The sequence below is a fragment of the Vicia villosa genome, unplaced genomic scaffold (genome assembly GCF_029867415.1).
Source record: "Vicia villosa cultivar HV-30 ecotype Madison, WI unplaced genomic scaffold, Vvil1.0 ctg.000987F_1_1, whole genome shotgun sequence".
NCBI lineage: Eukaryota > Viridiplantae > Streptophyta > Magnoliopsida > Fabales > Fabaceae > Vicia > Vicia villosa.
The window spans coordinates 619,479-640,528 of record NW_026705444.1 but is presented as its reverse complement, the minus strand read 5'-3'; the positions used below and the strand labels follow the sequence as shown (position 1 = coordinate 640,528).

Genomic DNA, 21,050 nt, shown 5'->3' with positions numbered 1-21,050 from the left:
CTTGTGGTCGGTTATTTGGCCCGTTTGCCCAGTCTAGTCTGATGTAATCCACCACGTGTGCTCTGACGTGTATTGGGCCGAAGGCGGGAGTGGCCCAATTAATTGGATTGGGCCGGTCCAGAACAACAACCATTATGACAGTATGAAAGTTAGCATCGTGATAATTGCAGCAACAGCTTATTCAGTTGTCGCCAACCTTGTTGGATGAACTGATATTCTTTTTGTAGTTTCTCAAAAGAGACGTTGGAGGGTAGGACGGTCCTTTTGATTTCCAACGGCTAATGATATTGGAAGATAAGATAGTACGCAATGTCCGTACTTTCTTGGTAGTGGAACAAAACATTCGTCTGTACCTTGTACCTCGTACTACATAACATTGTCTTCTATTCTTCTTGAACTTCAGAGGCTCACAACATGAGTTGGAAGAAAAGAAAATAAGCTTTGGATCATCAGAGCTTCTAGTTTTCATAGTCTTCAGAACTACGTTTTCAAAATCTTCAGCACTTGGTCTTCAGAACCATTTGTCTTCGGAAACTTGAGTCTTCAGAACTTCAAGTCTTCAGAGTCTTCAGCACTTGGTCTTCAGAGTGGTTTCTTCAAATTTCGTAATTTAAGAGTTAGAACAATGTTACCAGATATGTGAGCATTTCCTTTCAATGTTTGAGAACACTTCTGATCTTCTAAGGCTTGACTCTTGATGTATTCAGAATCTTGACTTTGTTCTTAGAAGCACCAGCTTTTCTGATTGAAGACTTCTGATCCTGACGTGAATACTCATTTGCTGATTTGAGAAACAGTTGTAGCTCTTCTTCTTGATGAACATTCGGTATTCTTCAGATCTTCCAATATTTCTTCAGAATCACATGTGAATGATGTTTCGGAGGCACCTTGCAAGTTTTTGATGATTCTTCACATATAATCAATCCAGGATCTCTTAGAATACAATATCTGCAGACTCAAGAAACTATTAAACACTAAATTGTTACATTCAAAATATATGTATTATTATCGTCAAAACATAGAGACTTATTGCAAAACCAAATCTTGTTCTAACAATCTCCCCCTTTTTAATGATAACAAAATCATGTATTTTGATGATACAATTTCACAGGTTAATATTTAAAATTATATTTTAGAAGCAATACTTATCTTGGAATGTAAACTCCCCCTAAGTCTAAGACTCCCCCTAAGTCGAAGACTCGTGATGTCCTTCAAAGGAAGGTAGTATATCCTTAGAAACTGGACATCCTCGGAAACTTAATAAAGCATTCGTGAAATTCTTATCAGAGTTGCTTTGTCATAGATTGCTTGCAGTCATTTTGAACAATTATATTCTAAACCTTCTATAAGAAATGGAAAAGGTTTATCTGAGAAGAATTAGGTATATCAAAATCATTATCTCTTCTCCTCCCTTTTTGTCATAATCAAAAAGTTAATTATGTGTGAAAGCGTAGTTAAAAACATAGGAAATAAAAACAAGGGTTGAATACGTTTTTAGCTAGTCTCTATAAATATGCGATCCTGCATTTTTAGTCCCTATAAAATTTTCCTTCAAAGAATGGTCCTTCTAAAATTTTTATGCATGCAAATTCAGTCCCTGCTATTTTCTAAAATTTTAAAAACTGTTTACTTACCCTTTAATTTTTAAATTTTTGAATAATTTTTTTATATATGCTTAGAATACTGTAAAATATTTATTTACCAAGTTTTAGAATTTTTTTAAAACGAGAAGAATTAAATATGAATTTTTCAAATTTCAAAAAATAATGATAAAAGTAATGAAAATCTCAACTTAGAAATTAAATTTTGAGTTTCTTTTTTTTCCAAGAACTTTTAAAAACATTTTGAACATGTCTGCAAAATAATCATTCTAAAATACGCATTGGTTTGACGGTAGGGATTGAAACTAGATGTATAATAATTTTATAAGGACCATTCATTGAAGGAAAATTTTATAGGGACTAAAAATGCAAGGTCGCATATTTATAGGGACTAAAAACGTATTTAACCCTAAAAACAATTAACAATTTCGTTGATTGATAAGAAGTACAAACTCGCACAATAAGAAAATAGAGAAATACAAAGATACAAACTAGAATTCAAAGACATCATAGCTTTTATCAAACAATATGTCTCCATTTGTGAGTTCTGCTCGTCGAAGAATTCTGATGACTTCAACTTCTTCAAATAAAGCAAATAGGACACATACATAAGAAATGAAGGACTGTTGAGAGTGTTTGGAGGCCAAGATGATTTCTTTCAAATGATTGAAGATGATGGCTGAAAGATTGACTGGAATGCCTTTTTTAAGGCCGAAGATAAGAAAATTATCCCTTGAGGATAAAACATTGAGACATTCTCCATATGCATGAATTAAGACCATATCATCTCCAATTCATATATCAGTAACTTCAAAATAAGTGCAGAATCATTTAAATTTCAACAAGCAAGAAAAAATTTGTACAAAATACTACTAAGTTATATGATTTATTTGGAGTTCAATTCCAACATAAAGTGCCTATAGCTACCATTTCCAAAATAAATATCCCTTCAATGTTTTCCTCTATACGCCTGGTAGCAAACACTACGCATACCCTTCCAATGAGTCGAAAAAGCATATGAAATTAACTTTAAATGTAAAATTTACAGCATGTCATCATTTTTTTTTCAACGTGTTCTCTGAAATCAAAAGGAAAAGAAAAGAGAAGTTAAAATTATAACAGAAAATTAAAGCATTAATGTTATAGGTTTGGTTTTTCAAGAGGAAATTACATCAAACCATTTTATTATAAACTATAGATTTTCTATTTTTAAAATATTTATCATTCACAAAACCAACTCATACTGTCAATAAAGGTCAATAAAGCAGTGCCCAAAACCAACTCATACTTGTCAATGGGGCAGATATTGTTCGGAGGATGCTTCTCCACTCCTCGCCCCGCTCCCAAATTTAGTCCCATCCCCATCCCCAATCCCCGCCACGGGGAATATTTCTCTCCATCCCCATCCCCACAGATCCCCACGGATATCCACGGAGATCGAATCTTAAGAAAATTTCTACACTTTTTTATCAAAACTATGACACTAGTATTTTGTTTTTTTTCGTATTTTTTAAAACGCATATATTTGCATCTTTATTTTCTAAAAAAATCAAAATTCATCTTGCATCAATAATAAATAAAAAAGCAAAAGAACTTGATGTTGCTAATATTTTTTATATAAAAATTAATAAATAGTAGCATAACTTCTTGCTACCGTGCTTCCACTAATTTACTACCACAATACTGATGTCGTCCAACGCAAGTGGTTGATTATGTGTGACAAATCTATAACTTCTAATGACTCTTCATTTTCTAATACATTATAAAATTATATAATTATATAATATATAAAATATATAAATTAACATATATCTTCGGAGTCGGGGTATCCACGGGGACGGAGGATACTTTCCCAATCCCCGCCCCAAACTATTATCGGGGGAACTTTTCCCTCCATCCCCATCCCCACGGGGAAAAAAATCCCCAACTTCGGATCTCCGCACAGATATTCCCCACAGGATCCCCATTAACAGATGCAATTGACATCCCTACGCATACCCTTCCGGTGAGTCGAAAAAGCATATGAAATTAACTTTAAATGTAAAATTTACAGCATGTCATCATTTTTTTTTTCAACGTGTTCTCTTAAATCAAAAGGAAAAGAAAAGAGAAGTTAAAATTATAACAGAAAATTAAAGCATTAATGTTATAGGTTTGGTTTTTCAAGAGGAAATTACATCAAACCATTTTATTATAAACTATATATTTTCTATTTTTAAAATATTTATCATTCACAAAACCAACTCATACTGTCAATAAAGCAGTGCCCAAAGCATCTTAGCTGGGCAAAGGTAGTGCTAATAACACGAACATGCAAGGGTGCATTCACTGACATACAATACATAAAAGATAAGATCAATGTTACATGTTTACTATTTATTTCAACTTTTCACCAATTATGAAGCACTAACATAGACACAATGGCGAAACAATGGATACCTGTCTATGAACATGACACTAATGAGTAGACACCGGTAATATTTAGAGAAAATTAAAGTGATTGAATATAAACATTCAAAAGTGCATCTCAACATGAGGTTCCGGAACTCGGTCAATCTAAAGCCAAAGGTGACTTCAAAGTTAAAGGATAGGAGTACAACAAGATATTGGAATAACAGGATGTATTGATATGATAGAGTTGAGGACTATAAAATGACATGCTAGGAATTCCTAGTAGAATAGTGGAATTGGGAATTAGTTTGGTATTGGAAATGAAAAAATATTAAAGGATAAGATCAATGTTACATGTTGAAATTTGTTGGGGAAATTAAGAAAAATGGTTTAAACTAACAAAGATCCAAAGCATCCAATTGTTTAAATTACAATAAAATTCTTATTAATCAAAACTATATATAACTCAGATCTGAATTAGGTTCTAGTTGTCAATCATCTCAATCTTTCTCCTTTTACTCTAACACCACTTATATGTTCAAGCACTATAAGACACTATCAACAAGCAGAATTGTTTTTTACTTTTTCTACAAAATTACAGTGATCAGTCACTAATAAAATATAACATGTAAATAGGGGAAAATGTTATAAATAAAGAACAATTGAGACCAATGACCACGCCTGACCTAGCACAAATAACCAGATACTTGTTCTTTAATTGCAATCTGTTGTAAAATATGATCACCCAGACAGTTTGATTCCATTTTCTTGTAATCACTAATCTTTGACCTGCAAAATAATAAACATTTATATAAATTACAGTGATCAGTCACTAATAAAATATAACATGTAAACAGGAGGAAAATGTTATAAATTAAGAACAATTGAGACCAATGACCACGCCTGACCTAGCACAAATAACCAGATACATGTTCTCTAATTGCAATCATCCACTATACTACTTTCCATTTAGATACATGTCTTTCTAATGTGACAGTAAAAGCAATTAAACACTATCTAAAGAAAGATAAAAAGGCTTCCTTTGAAAATACAACTACGTGTTTAGTCTTTGTTCATGCTTTTGTTTAAAAGAATATAGAAGGTACATTCCTCATGGCAAAAGTGAAGCACTAATTTACCTCTTTTACCCCCTACCCTATGGTTTAACATACCACTACTCATAAAATGCATCGACATACATATGAAGTCACAAACGTAAAACTGAATATAAGTAAGCAGACACTGCATACATAAATTAAAGATCATTTTCTATCGACTTGTGAACCGAAACAAAGGTTATGAACATCAAAGTTCAAATTCAAACAACCAAATCTAGTTGTTGCATGGTAGAAACTAATTAAGTGACAAGAAGGATAGAGTAACTAGGAAAGGTTAACAAACTGTAACTTCACATGCTTTTGAAGCCCTTGGGTATGTGGATATTAGTCTTGTTATTCTTCTACCATGTCCAACTTTCCTTATTTTTATGGTTTGTAAAAATTCTGCATTCCTTATTAAAATATATCTTACTAGCAGAATCTCACCTTTAAGGACTAAGAAGTTGAATAGATTGCATGTTGTAAGGCGTAATGAAAGGCATTGCGGAACAACATCCAGATCTACCCAATGTTCTCTGTCATCTCTTCTAGTCCACATTTCCTTCTCTACTTCAGCTTATTAATAATGCAAATAAAAAACATAAAGTGTGTATCAAAATCCCACACTAGCTAGCTAAGGTGAAATATTAATAGACAAATAATATATGATCCTTAACAAACCTGATCAATGTGAAGCTTTTGAAGCTTAGGAAATTAGTTGAGAAGTTCTACTAATAACTGCCAACTATAACTAAAAGAAATAAGTTCGAGTTGGGTCAAATCATGAAAAGGAGGAATCAATTCATTCCATGAAGGTCCCTAGTTCAAATAAGTAGAAAAAACATTGTTAGGAATGAGAGTAAAATTGTCACACACAAAGCTAAGAGGAAAACAAAATACATGTCAAACAAACCTGATGGATTTTAAGGCACAAAAAATGTGTGTTGTGAACTGTTTTCAACGGAAAATAAGACGGAGTACAATCAATATCAGTTTGGTTAAGTTGGTCAAGCAAAAGTTGTTCAACTCGCTACAAGTTACACATTCATCATAATCAATTTCCACCTTAAATGTTTGTAAATCCTCGAGAATTGGACATCTGGATAGAAACATATAAAATATCGAAGTTTAGGGAATCCAAAAGTTTCCAAATGAAGGGTTTTGAGAGAAGGAAGTAGAACAGAAGAATATGAAAAACCGTGTCCCACAAAGAAATGAAAAAGATTGAGAACCACAAGTGTTTTGCAGGTGAGAATGGTGATGGGCAATTTGGGAAGAAATAATACTGAGTTGAGATGGAGATAAAGATACTCAACTCTTTGTTGTATGGAAAAATTGATCCATTTGGTTATAGTGATCATGGGGCACCGATAAAGATGTTGGTATGTAACTTCAAGATGCAAATTCTTAATGAGAAGCGTGACATCTCGCCAAACCAAAATAGAGTATACAAAATCGTTAAACTCAGAAGTTGTGATTTCTTTTGTAAGTGTCTGTTGGAAGCGCTTTGTAGCGTTTGGTTTCAAGAAAAGAAAGAATGTGACAAAGAATAGCTTCCGGTAAACTGCTTATTATATCAGCCGTTGAAAATTTCAGCTGCCGAGCAATAGGGAAAGAACGACTGATTATGGAATTTTTTTTTTTTGTTATATCACCACCGGTTTTGTTATCAACGAAAACCTGTAAGACGAAAATCTCATTGCATTCACTTATGGAAAACAAATGTTTTTAGTAGAATTCATTTTTTTGGTTGGAGGATTATCTGGAATAGGATACCGACTAAGACGAATTTGTTCAAACAAGGGGTTTTATTCGATCCAAACATGTTGTTTTGTCCCTTGTGTCAAGGGGTCGATGAAGATTTAGACCACATCTTTCTTTTGTGTCCTTTTTCTAGAATTTGGTGGTCGAGGTTGTGTCGGTGGCTTAGGATATTTGATGGTGATGAGAGAACTTCTCTTATTGATCATTTTTGTTGGATGGATGATATTTGCAAGAATAATCTCTCTTTGGACTTGGGTTGGTTCTTTTGCTTAACACTTTGTTGGATTATTTGGAAGTGTAGGAATGATGTAATTTTCAACAATTTAATTGTATCACATTTTGATGGGTTTAGTTTGTTCAAATCATTAGCTTGGGATTGGTTTAAAGCCTTTCATAAAGGTTTTTGTAATTTATCTAGGGATGATTGGTTTGTAGATCCAAGACCTTTTTTCACTTGTTTGGTTTTTTTTTTTTTTGAAATCAAGAAATATATAGATGCTCCAAACAGTCAATATTACACCCAAAAAACCAAACTAGAAAATTACAGACCGATTAAAACCTAACTTAAGTAAAACAATGGGTTATTGCTAAACTCAAAGAAGTTATAATTTGAATGAGTAATTTTCCCGATAAACGACCACCTCCAAATAAGGGCCTTACAACTCCAAACATCATCCCTCGAATTCCACGAGCCGCTGTTAAACACAATGTCGTTCCTACGCATCCAAAGGCTCCATAAAATAGCTAACCAAAGGGTACCAACTTTTCCGCTTTTGACCTTCTTCGACCGGAAAAAAGAGCTCTAATACAAAAAAAATTCCTTGAAATCTAAACCGATTTTAAAGGGTAACTCAATCCACTCGGCCATCTCCCTCCAAACAACACCGGCATTCCGACAAGATAAGAAAGAGTGTAGAAGAGATTCATTACAATCGGCACAAAAAACACATTCTAAGTTCGAGGTATTAGCAAGAATACCTTTACACAAAAGAGAATCCTTAGTCGGAACTTTGTTGATGAAGCATCTTCAACCAAAAGCCTTCACTTTCAAAGGAACATCTACCTTCCAAATATCAAAGAAAGCCGAATCATAGCGATTAGCCAGACCAAAAGGAACATACTGACTACAAAGAATATGGTAGCAAGATGCAACTGTGTAAACTCCATCTGACTCGTGCTTCCAAACAGCAGCATCCGCTTTGGAATCCACCAGAACAGCCTCGGCTAGCAGCGAATAGATGCTGTGAAGATCAAACTGTCGAGCAGCATCTCCATCCGTGACAACAAAAACAGAAACAACATTTCCGTCTAAAACAGCAACATTTGTGGCAGCAACTTCGCCAGGAGCATTGTCAGCAGAATTCTGTTATCTCTTGCTGCTAAATTGGATTGGCACCTACATCAGTTAGATTTTAGGAATTCCTTTCTCAATGGTGACCTAGAAGAATGGTATTATGGTTTCACAACAGAAATACATTCTAGACTTATTGAAAGAAACATGAATGCATGGATGTCGTCCTGCAGATACTATATGGAACCTAATGTTAAACTTTGGGGAGAAGGTAATCTTCCTGTTGATACTGGAAGATATCAGAGATTGATTGAGAAACTGATTTATTTGTCACACACTCGACATGATATTGATTTCTCAGTTAGTGTAGTAAGTTAGCTTATGCATTATGTTTTCGAGGAACATCTTGAGGCTGTCAATAGGATACTGAGATATTTAAAGGAAATTGGAAAAGACTTATTTTTTTAAGAAGAAATGTGTCTATCTTCACCAATAGTGATTGAGCAGGTTCAGTCACAGATAGAAGATCAACCTGTCGATATTATATCTATGGTTGAGGTAATCTTGTGACACGGAGGAGCAAGAAATAAGGAGTTGTAGCAAGTAGTGTAAAAGTCAAATTTAGAGTTATGTCTCAAGGTATTTGTGTAGAATTATAGTTCCTTAGAGTCCTAGAAGAACTTAAAATAAAAATTGAGCTTCCATTGAAATTATACTCTAACAACCCAGTTCAACATGACAGAACCAAGCATACTGAGATTGATCGATACTTCATTAAGGAGAAGTTAGATGCTGGAATCATATGTTTACCTTTTGTGACTTCAAGTCAGCAAACTGCGGATATCTTGACTAAAAGTTTGACAAGACCTACCTTTAAGCATTTGATGACAAGTTGGGCATGATAGGTATCTATGCACCAACTTGAGAGCGGGTGGGGGTGCTCAGAAATATTTTATTTCCCAATTTTCCTAATTCTATTTATTCTCCTTTACTTTTCTTTATTCTCCATTAAGGAGAGAATTAATTGTAATTTATAGTATTCCCACTATATAAACCAGTATGAGGCTGAGAAATAAAACACAACATCTTTTTATCATTCTCTTCAATATGATTATTAGTCGAATTATTAAGAGAAAACTCCAGAAGTATTATGCTGAACTTTTATAAATTTATTATGCATTCTGTCTAAAACTCCATAAGTATTTGTTTATGTTATTTCAGGTCATATCTTAGAGTTTAGTAATTATATTAAGGGTAAAACTCTCAAAGACTAAAACTAATGTTGATTCATTAAAGATCGAAATTTAACGGATGTGCTAAACCGTGGTAATTACTAATTTGTAAAACTTTCAAGCATGGGCTGTGACTCTTGTAATTGTATCACCTCTTGAGAAGAAAATTAAAATACATTTAAGATATGGTTTAAATTCATATCAAAGGTCACATGTACATTTGCTCATAATGAGCATTATAAAAGTCATCTTATTCTTGGGCTTCGGCCCTTGTAATAAAAAAGACAAAAAATAAAGTCAGCTTATTATGAAACGTATAAGTTAAACTAAAGCAAAAAGGTACTGAAATATTTGAAGATGAAAATCACCTTCATCGAGCTCAGTCCTATTTTTTATTCACTCAAACTGTGAGAAAAGCCATTGGTTTTAAGTAGATGACTTGCAATATATTTAAATTTTCATATGCATAAATGAAGACCATATCATCTCCAATTCATATATCAGTAATTTCAAAATAATTGCAGTATCCCCACATCTGCGATCGGAAGGGGGCTGGACTACTTGATGCCAGAACTGATCCTCGAATATACCGGTGGTGCTAAGCCAAAAATAAATAAAATAACTGCAGAATCATTTTAATTTCAACAAGAAAAAATTTGTTCAAAATACTAATAAGTTATATGATCTATTTGGAGTTTAATTCTAACACCTCCTGTCTTAACCTTCCTAAAATGCATATAGCTGCCATGTCCAAAATCAATATCCCTACAATGGTTTCCTTCCAATGAGTCAAAAAATTAGATGAAATTAACTTGCAATGTGAAATTTACAGCATGCCATCATCTTTTTTTCAACCTGTTTTTCTGAAATCAAAAGGAAAAGAAAAGAGAAGTTAAAATTAAATAGAAATTTCTTCCATCGTTGCTCTTTTTTATATCAAGAACCATTATGATTTCAGTGATGGAACTCAAAAAAAAAGCATGATCTTCCTATTTAACAAGATATGAGATAAAGAAAATTAAAGCATTAATGTTTTAGGTTTGGTGTTGCAAGGGGAAAATGCGTCAAACCATTTTATTACAAACCGTATAAGTATATATTTTACATTTTTACAGCATTTATCTTTCACAAAACCAACTCATGTTAACGATAAAGCAGTGCCCAAAGCATCTTAGTTGGGGCAAGAGACACAATGTTATAAGTTCAGAACAATTGAGACCACGGCTGAACCTTTCACAAATAACCACATACTTGTTCTCAATTGCAATCATCCACTATACAACTTTCCATTTAGATCGATGTCTTTCTAATGTGCCAGGGAAAAACAATAAAACACTATCAAAAGGTAGACAAAAAGGATTCCTTTGAAAATACAACTGTGTTTAGTCTTTGTTCATGCTTCTGTTTAAAAGAATAACGAAGGTATATTCCTGGCAAACATGAGGGACTAATTTACACATGTTCCCCTCCTACCCAGTGATTATACATCAAATTATAGTTTAGCATATCATTGCTCATAAAATGTATTGACATGCATATGAAGTCACAAACAAGTAAAACTGAATATAACTAAGCAGGCACTGCATACATAAATTAAGAATCCTTTTCTATGGACTTGTGCACTGAGACAAAATCATTTTCTATCGACTTGTGCACTGAAACAAAGGTTATGAAATGAAAGTTCAAATTGAAACGACCAAATCCAGCTGTTGCATGGTAGAAGCTAATTAAGTGACAAGGATAGAGTAACTACGACTTACATTGAAAGACTAACAAATTGTAACTTTACATGTTGCAGAGGCCCTTGGGAATGAGGATATTAGTCTTGTTATTCTAGCACGTCCAACTTTCTTTATTTTCATGGTTTGTAAAACTTCAGCATTCCTCAAAATATATCTTACTAGCAGAATCTCACCTTTAAGGCCTAAGAAGTTGAATAGATTGCATGTTGTAAGGTGTAATGAAAGGCATTGGGGAACAACATTCGGGTCTACCCAATCTTCTTTGTCATCTCTGTCAACTCTTCTAGTCCATATTTCCTCCTTGTCTACTTCAGCCTATTAATAATGGACATCAAAAAAACATAAAGTGTGTATTAAAATCCCACACTAGATGAGGCAAAAAATTAATAGACAAATAATATATGATCCTTAACAAACCTGAGCAATGTGAAGCTTTTGAAGTTTAGGGCAGTGGTTGAGAAGTTTTACTAATAACTGCCAACTATAACTAAAAGAAATAAGCTCAAGTTGGGTCAAATCATGAAAAGTAGGAATCAATTCATTCCAGGAAGGTCGCTAGTTCAAACATGTAGAAAAAACATTGTTAGGAACGGGAGAAAAAATTGTCACAGAGAAAGCTAAAAGGAAAACAAAATACATGTCTAACAAATCTGATGGATTTTAAGGCGCAGAAAATACCAAAGAATCCAATCAATATCAGCTCTGGTCAAGTTGGTCAAGCAAAAGTTGTTCCACTCGCTACAAGTTAGAGATTCATGAGATTCATCAGAACTAAATTCTACCTCAAATATTCTTAAATCCTGGAGAATTGGACATCCAGATAGAAACATGGTAAAGTCTCCAAGTTTAGAGAACCAAATATCTTCCAAATGAAGGGTTTTGAGAGAAGGAAGTAGAACGGAAGAATCTGAAAAACCCTCTTTCACGCTGAAACTAAAAAGCTTGAGAACCACAAGTGTTTTGCAAGTGAGAATGGTGATGGGCAATTTGGGAAGTAACAGTGCTTTGAGATGGAGATAAAGGTACTCAACTCTTTGTTGTATGGCAAACTTGATCCATTTGGTTATAGTGATCATGGGGCATCGATTAAGATGTATGTATGTAACGTCAAGATGGAAAGTCTTAATGGGAAGCCTGACATCTCGCGAAACCAAAACAGAGTATACAAAATCGTTAAACTTAGAAGTTGTGATTCCTTTGGTAAGTTTCTGTTGGAAGCGTAGAGTGGGAACTGAAAGCCATAGAGTGTTCCACCTCTTTGAAAGAATGCTTGTAGCGACAGATTGTTTGGTTTGGAGAAAAGAGAGAATGTGGCAGAGAATCGCGTCTGGTAAATTGCTTATTACATCCGCCATTGAAAATTTCCGCTACAGGAAGATGGAGAGAAAATGAGTTTCTGGGTATAGAAACCCTTACTTGATAAAGGAAAGAAATGTACGAGGGACCTACCTACACATTAAATGTTGGAAATTGATTTAGTGGAGGGATCCAAATCGTGAATTTTTTTTTTTGAATATCCATTTTTTTTTAAATTTTTTCAGAAATAACCAACTTTTCAAAATAATTCCCCAAATGTCACTTTTTTGCTATCTGCAACACGTTGTCGTCAGGGGGGGGTGGCGACAACACTTGGCCCATAACGTCTGCGCCAGGCCCAATGGCGCCTATGTGCATTTTTTAGGTGTTGTCGCCACCCCCCGGCGACAACACCCCCCCTTATTTTTTTTTTTTCATTTTTTTTTTGTAATTTTTTTTCTTTAACATAATTTCTCTTAAATTTTTTTCAGTATTTTTTTTTAATAACTACAATTTTTTAATATTATTTTTTAGTATTTTTTTAGTAAATACATTCATTTTTTTAGTAAATACATTCATTAATAACTACAATTTTTTAACATAATTTCTCTTAACTACATTCATTTTAATAAATACAATTTTTCAATAATTTTTTTATATTGTTTTTTTTATCTATCTTGTTAAAATTATTTTTGGAAGTTGGTGGTGGATTCATTATTTTGAAAGTTGGACATTCGTTAAAATAATTATATATTAAAATACAATAACGATACATTGCCGATAAAAATACATTAAAATTAAAGACATTTCAAAATACATTAACGATACAAATACATTATAATTAAAAACATTACAAAATACATTCACGATACAAATAAAAATCTTATTGCGCGCCACGTGGACCATGGTACGATCCACATTGAGGTTGCCGAATGGGTCGTGTAGACGGGTCACGAGTTGGTAATGCCCCCCTATTTCCGCGACGACGCCCCCCTCTATTTGGTTCGTCTTGTGCCATAGTCGACGGTCCCTGAATGAAACCTGGGTCTTCAACATCTTGACCTATAGAATTCCCTCCATAGGATAGGCGGGTGCCCGCGGCGCTGTCGAAGCTGTGTCTAGGCGGGTTAAAATTTCTCCTAGTGGGTGCAGCCTGGAAGTTTTGGAAGTTGGTGGTGGATCCGGTTTGGTTAAAATACAATGGTTGTGGCGGTGTGTTGAAGTCAAATTGTTGGCTGGGGTACTGTGATGTGTGTTGGTCGAATGTGGTGTATTGCGGGTATTCTTCTTCTATGCCCATGTCGGGGGTCATTGGTGGTGATCTTGAAGAGCCCCCCGCATGGAATTCCTGGAAATATGATCTAGAAGAGCTCCCTGCATGGAATTCTTGATTTTGTGGTTGAGTTTGGGATGGAAAAAACTGGTGGAGTTGTTGGGAATGTTGTTGGTAAAAAGGTGTTTGTGGTTGCATTGGTTGTTGGTGGTAACTTTGTTGTTGTTGTTGTTGGTGTTGTTGTGGGTAATGTTGTTGTTGGTAATCTGGTGGTGGTTGTTGTTGTTGTTGGTAATTTGGTGGCGGTGGTTGTTGTTGTTGGTGGTGGTAATTTGGTGGTGGTTGTTGTTGTCCTCCAAAATATGGAGGTTGTGCTCGCGGGTCAGCTAAATAGAAAGGGGCAGACACAATCATTTCAGGATTTGTGACGGATCTGTACCAGTTTACATACTCAACAGTTGGCTTCATTTCTCCCGGCGCCACAGGAAATTCTAGAACCGTTTTTGATCGACGAGCCCATATTTTACGCTGCTCTATGGCAAAGGACTTGTAATTTTGTACGTACCACTGTTCGCTAACCTTCGCAAGATGCCAACGTCCCAAACAGTCAGGCTCAGGTGGGTCAGGGATACCTTGATGCATGCCGAATTGGAGCTTCACACGGTCACTCGGGTGCATCTCCACAGTGGTGAACCGTATGATGGGTGATTTTGCTGTCCAAATAGCCGCCTCGTCAAGGTCGGGTACGTGGTCCAATTCCAAGTAAGGACGCCAAATAAACTGCAAAGCAAATAATATTAATTTCAGAATATAGAAGATAGTTATTTTTAAAAATATATTTAGAAAATGGACATTTTTAGAGGTATTACTTCTTGGGGTCCTAGTCGATCTAATAGCTGGCGGTAGAAAATGATTTTGGAATCAGGCGTTTTGAACCAATCCATTCCGAGTGCATTGAACCTAAACACATTAAAAGATATAAATCAATATAGTTACAAATAATAATATAATAAAAAGCAATAATTAAAATAAGATCCAAAAGTTACCTTGAAGCGTAAGGGAAGGCGTAACTGTTTGGATTTGCAGGGGCCAATACCGGCATCCTCCACCATGCCCATGCTTGTAGCAAGAATGCACATCCACTAAATGTACAACTATCCTTTTTTGCACATTTGCATAAGGAACTATATAGGTATGCCAACACAGCCGAACCCCAACTATATGTCTTTATTGCATCAATGTCCCCAAGTAAACACAAGTACATAAAATTAACACTATTTCCCGTGCCTTCGGGAAATAGAAACCTACCAAACAACAACATAATATACATCCTAGTTTTCCGCAGTATAGTTTCTTCGTCAGAAAACTGATCCAATTGAAGCCCAACATAAGCTTCCTGAAGGCCAACAAGCTTTATACCTTGGCCCCTACCCCTTTGTTGCCCCTCACCCTCTATTAAATCCACACCCAACAATTCGACGCATAGGGCGTTTGGTTGTTGGACATTTCCATACACTGCCTTTCCATTTGTTTTGAGACCCAACAACATGTACACGTCCTCTAGAGTGACGGTACATTCACCCATTGGAAGGTGAAAAGTATGAGTCTCAGGCCTCCAACGCTCACACAATGCTAATATAAACTTCATATCAACTGAGGTATGTGTTAAGTTCATTACCTCACCAAATCCCGCACGTTTAACGTAGTCCACAATCAAAGGGTCAGGAGCATTCATCTTACCAGCACGAGTCCTAAATCTCGTGACATCCTATAAAAAAAACACCTCCCATAAGTATTTGAAATTAGTAAGTTTAAGTAAAAAAAATTAAGTGTTTACTCAAACTTACATAAGTGGCAATGTTTGCAATGGTGCCTCGATGCTCTTGACCCATAGTTAGGAGAGACATGTTTGTTGATGATGAAACACAAAGTTGCTCTGATGATAAGTTGCTCTGATGAAAGTATAAGAGGTGATGAAGAAAATGAACAAGTTTGGGAACATATTTATAGCCAAAATGCATAGGTTATTACGAGATTCCCTGCAGTGTCTTGTCCCGTCAAGTCTGTGGTGGGGACGAGATTCCCTGCAGTGTCTTGTCCCGTCATGTCTGTGGTGGGGACGAGATTCCATGCAGTGTCTTGTCCCGTCATGTCTGTGGTGGGGACGAGATTCCCTGCAGTGTCTTGTCCCGTCAAGTCTGTGGTGGGGACGAGATTCCCTGCAGTGTCTTGTCTTGTCATGTCTGTGGTGGGGGGACTAAATTGCTATAGAGGCATGCATTCTTGGCATGCTAAATTATGTTAAACCATTGCATGCACCGATTTATCATATACTTTTATTTTTTATTTAGATGTTGAGAATTTTATATTATAATAGATTTTAATTCATTATCATAATTTGTGACATGCATTATCATAATTTTTAATTCATTTAAAACATACAATTATAATAGATTTTGAGACTTTTATATTAAACTAGCGCAGATATATATTATGGAAAACATTAATTCATTCATTAATTAAAAAGGTACATTGACAATAACCAACACAGAAACCAGAACATCTAAGAAAATAACACATAACAACTTGTAGTACACGCTCGATCATTGCAACAAACACAACAACACTTAATCTAAACTACTCGAGTATCACTGCAAGAACAAGTGGATTTTCAACGCCTCGGTTAACCTCTCCACTGTGTGTCCAAAACATTAGATCCACGTCCACATCGTCTTTCACACGGTCCCAGTAATACATGTAGGTGTCTTCTGGATTATTATCCGTCAACGTAATGTATGGACAACGGTAATCTATCTGTTTAACTTTTCTGGTCGGACCATCTAGTTGACGAAACCCAGTGTTGATGGCTCTAACAATTCTCTGGAAATTCCAATGGGGGTTAAGGCAGACACGCATGTGACTACCTTCCTAAAAAAAACGACAGCCCAAACTGAGTTCATTTTTAGTGTTTGCAGTAAGAATGAAGAAAGAGTTGGTACTTCAACTCCACACACACACACACACCTTTATTTATAGTGGGTGAAATACCGCGGAAAATAATTTTGCTAATTATTAATAACTTAAATACTAATTGGAAACTTTGTAATGTTAATAAAACATTTCATTAATATATGCTCAGAGCATTTAATTGGACGGTACAGAAGTAGCTGAAATGATAAAGAAACTGCAACATCTAGGATATTACAACGGTTAGGACAATGTCTTCTCTGTCCTCCATCATTCGAGTGCATTGAATGTCGTCCTCCATTGTCTCCCACCAACGCTGTCTTTCAAGAAAAGCACCTCCCCTTGTTCTAAGTCTCTTGATAGATCTGATTTGTTCGCCTTGACTCCACTCTCCCTCCAAAAACCTGAGAAGGGTTCTCTTAAGCTGGTCCATGGATTGAATGTTCCAAAACATTACCTGCATGGGAGGTTTGACGGCAGAGAAAATAACGTATCCGTTTCTTCGAACAATGGGAGGTTGATAGAACCACTTGGTGAACGCGGGGTATGCCTTAAACCAACCTGGATTTCAATACTACCGCCGAGAAATAGCGTTGACAAATCCAGATGCAGGGAGGTGGATTGACAGCATTGATAGAGCAAGATGGACTAGGTCATACGACGATGGGGCTAGGTGGGGCCACATGACTACAAATCTTGTGGAATCAATGAACGGGGTTTTCAAAGGCATACGAAACCTACCTGTAACTGCCATTGTTAGTGCTACGTATTTTCGGATGGCAACTTTGTTCGCCACATGAGGTAAGAGGTGGAATTCAGTGTTACAAACACAACAGGTATATAGCGATGTCTGCATGAAATATATACAACAGGAATCTGCCAAGGGTAACACTCATCGGGTGACCGAGTTCGACCGTCATGGCCACACCTTCAGTGTCAAAGAAACAATTGACCATAACCAGGGGCTTCCACGACAAGAGTATCGCGTCAATATCCCAGGTCGTTGGTGCGACTGTGGCCAATTTCAAGCATATCGCATGCCTTGCTCCCATGTCCTTGCAGCATGTTCACACACTCACTTTGATGCATTATCTTTGGTATCAGAAATTTATAAAGTATCAACGTTGCTCAACCTATACGACAACTACTTTCCGGTGGTAGCAATGGAGGCATATTGGCCTGTGTACGAGGGGGAAACAGTTTGGCATAACGATTTAATGCGTCGGAATAAAAGCGGTCGACCAAACAGCAGGCGTATTAGAACCGAGATGGACGTAACTGAAAAAATGCAGAGGAAGTGTAGTATATGTCGTGAGGTAGGACATAATAGGACCAAATGTCCCAATCGTGGATCTAGTTCCACAACATAGTTATTAGTTTCGATGATGTTTGTAATTTACTTTTTCAATGAAATGAACTTTTTTTTTATAAATTTTATGGGTTACAACACAAAAAAAATTACTAAATAAAAAAAAGTTCATGGTACATATTGAAAGAAATTACCAAATATTACCATGGAAAATGTCTTTAGTCAATTACACATATGGGCCCTCTCTAAAAGATCAAAATGTCTTTAGTCAATTACACATATGGGCCCTCTCTAAAAGATCAAAATGTCTTTAGTCAATTACACATATGGGCCCTCTCTAAAAGATCAAAATGTCTTTAGTCAATTACACATATGGGCCCTCTCTAAAATATCAAAATGTCTTTAGTCAATTACACATATGGGCCCTCTCTAAAAGATCAAAATGTCTTTAGTCAATTACACATATGGGCCCTCTCTAAAAGATCAAAATGTCTTTAGTCAATTACACATATGGGCCCTCTCTAAAAGATCAAAATGTCTTTAGTCAATTACACATATGGGCCCTCTCTAAAAGATCAAAATGTCTTTAGTCAATTACACATATGGGCCTTTATTAGTCTAAATATTCTTTTAATGAAGAATAAATTAGATAGTTCATTAGCATATGCTCCAAATTTAGGTAGATAGTTAACTAAAAAAAAAGACAAAATGAGAGAAAACAAGAAATATTTGGTGAAACCTACATTTTAAGAATGCATCATAGAAATTCTATTATATTTTGACAGTAGTACAATAAAGAGTATTAATTACATAGGACTATACTAAGCAATAATCTACAAAATGTTAGGCTAAGAGAATATTATAGAATACTCTAGAGTATATTTACATATTATTCATATATATTAAATACAAAACAATATTGAAGTTGTTTTGGTGTAGACATAACCGAGAATAATCAAAAGGTATTTCTTGAGACCGATTGTTTATGCACAAGTAACTGTATCAATGGTAAAGCACTCAAAGGCTAAAACCAATGTTGATTCCTTAAGAAGATCCAAGTTTACCTGATGTGCGAAACCGTGGTAATTAGTAAACTTTCAAGCGTTACAATATATTTAAATTTAAGTATTCATTCATATGCATAAATTAAGACCATAACATCTCCGGTTCATATATCAGTAACTTAAAAATAAGTGCAGAATCATTTTAATCTCAACAAGCATGAAAAAATTGGGAGTTCAATTCCAACACCTCCTCTCTTAACCTTCATAAACTTCATAAATTGCATATAGTTACTGTGTCCAAAATCGATATCTCTTCAATGGTTTCCTTCCATAAATAAGCCTGGTAGCAAACACTACGCATACCCTTCCAATGAGTCAAAAAATAGGTGAAATTAACTTTCAATGTGAAATTTACAGCATCTTTTTTTCAACCTGTTTTCTGAAATCAAAAGGAAAAGAAAAGAGAAGTTAAAATCTATAATAGAAAATTAAAGCATTAATGTTATAGATTTGGTGTTGCAAGAGGAAATTACATCAAACCATTTTATTACAAAGTATATATTTTCCATTTATCATTCACAAAACCAATTCATTTAATAACAAAGCAGTGCATCCATAAAATTAACTAAAAAAAATATTAAGTGATTCCACACTATCAAGGAAACTGAATGTATGCTGAATAAATGATTTAGAACAAGAGAAGACGTGTCTTACAAGGAAGGGTTCCCTTTCTATAAAGGACTACTCCTTTAAAATAATAACTATTAAACATACAGACTTACATATTCCATCATAATTCATTTTGTTTAAAAATGAGTTATAATATGAAGCTTGTTTGATTTTGTATCAATTTAGAATTGAATTCATCAAAAATTCATCTTTTGGCCTGGCATACTGAAAATCATTAATGGGATTGGCAAATCTTTTCATCCAAAGATAAACTATTTTCAATTCTACAGCCAGTAACTAGTGTTCTAAACCAACACAATTCCCTAGCAACCCAACATCACCCAATTGAAAACCATACCTCATCAACCTTATCTCGCCATCGAAATTCAGCATGAAGCATATTTCTAATGACATTATAAACAAGTGCGGGATAGAAGTGTGCTCAAGCGGATGCTCTAACAACCTAAAATGTCCTCTTACAGACTAACTGCCTAATTGTCCATAACATATTTCCCTTTGGAATAAGGTCTAAGCCCATTAGCTTGTTTGGGCAAGATGAATTGATGTTGGAAGAATCTTCTGGTCTGATTAATGCATGGAAAGGCGGTCCTCTTCCGTTGGGCAGTAGGGGAATGCATTGCTTTATCTTTGAATTAATTGTTTATAAGAATGAGCAAGAACCTGAGAGTGGACTGGAGCTATCCTCAACTATGCACATGCTTAATTACGCAGGTTGTGTTGTCATGGAGTTACGATCTATAGGATAAAGGATCAACATGTCTTGTCATGGAATTATGTTGTTACTGTCACAGGTGATAGCCATATGTTTAATTTTGAATGCTTGATAACATAGATGATAGGAGTACAGCAAGATGTTGGAAGCATAGTATGTATGGAAAGAGTTGAGGACTATAACATGACATGCTAGGAACTCATAGTAGAATGGTGGAATTGTGAACTGGTTTTGTATTGGAAATTTGTTAATGTTACATGTTTTCAATTTATTTCAACCTTTCAGCAGCTAGAAACCGTGGATTATTCATACATAACATCTACCTGACTGGAAGCAAGTTGAAAGATATTGAAGTTTGTTGAGGAAGTTAATAAGAATGGTTTACACTAAGATCCAAAGCATCAAAATTGTTTGAATTACAATAAAATTCATATTAATCAGAACTATCTATAACTCTGATCTTTCTCCTTTTACTCTTAACCCACTTTTATGTTCAAGCACTGTAAGACACTGAACAAGCGAACAAATATCATTTCTTCGACAAAATTACAGTGGTGATCACTAATAAAATATATCATGTAAACAGGGCACAATGTTATAAATTAAGAACAATTGAGACACGGCTGAACCTTTCACCACATACTTGTTCTCTAATTGCAATCATCCACAGTACTACTTTCC

At 35.1% G+C, this 21,050-nt stretch overlaps 1 protein-coding gene and 1 long non-coding RNA gene across 2 annotated transcripts; both read right to left on the bottom strand.

The window, feature by feature from the left end:
* Nucleotides 1-4,463: 4,463 nt before the first annotated feature.
* On the bottom strand, nt 4,464-6,839 carry LOC131632696 (uncharacterized). Its single transcript, XR_009293081.1, has 3 exons — nt 6,003-6,839; nt 5,537-5,908; nt 4,464-4,781 (listed from the first exon to the last, which is right to left on the bottom strand). It is a non-coding gene; the product is annotated as an uncharacterized LOC131632696 (long non-coding RNA).
* A 4,297-nt stretch (nt 6,840-11,136) lies between these two features.
* LOC131632695 (F-box/LRR-repeat protein At4g14096-like) lies at nt 11,137-12,531 on the bottom strand. Its single transcript, XM_058903432.1, has 3 exons — nt 11,797-12,531; nt 11,536-11,673; nt 11,137-11,433 (listed from the first exon to the last, which is right to left on the bottom strand). Exons 1-2 carry the CDS (start codon nt 12,471-12,473, stop codon nt 11,652-11,654), a joined length of 699 nt encoding a protein of 232 aa, XP_058759415.1. The 5' UTR covers nt 12,474-12,531; the 3' UTR covers nt 11,137-11,433; nt 11,536-11,651.
* Between the last annotated feature and the right edge of the window lie 8,519 nt (nt 12,532-21,050).

Bases quoted from the DNA above. Each gene is read 5' to 3' on its own strand.
- LOC131632695 (XM_058903432.1), bottom strand. From the start codon at position 12,473: ATGGCGGATGTAATAAGCAATTTACCAGACGCGATTCTCTGCCACATT. The intron at 11,674-11,796 runs GTATTTTCTGCG...TGTTTGAACTAG, and splicing joins GATATTGATTGGATTCTTTG to CGACCTTCCTGGAATGAATT.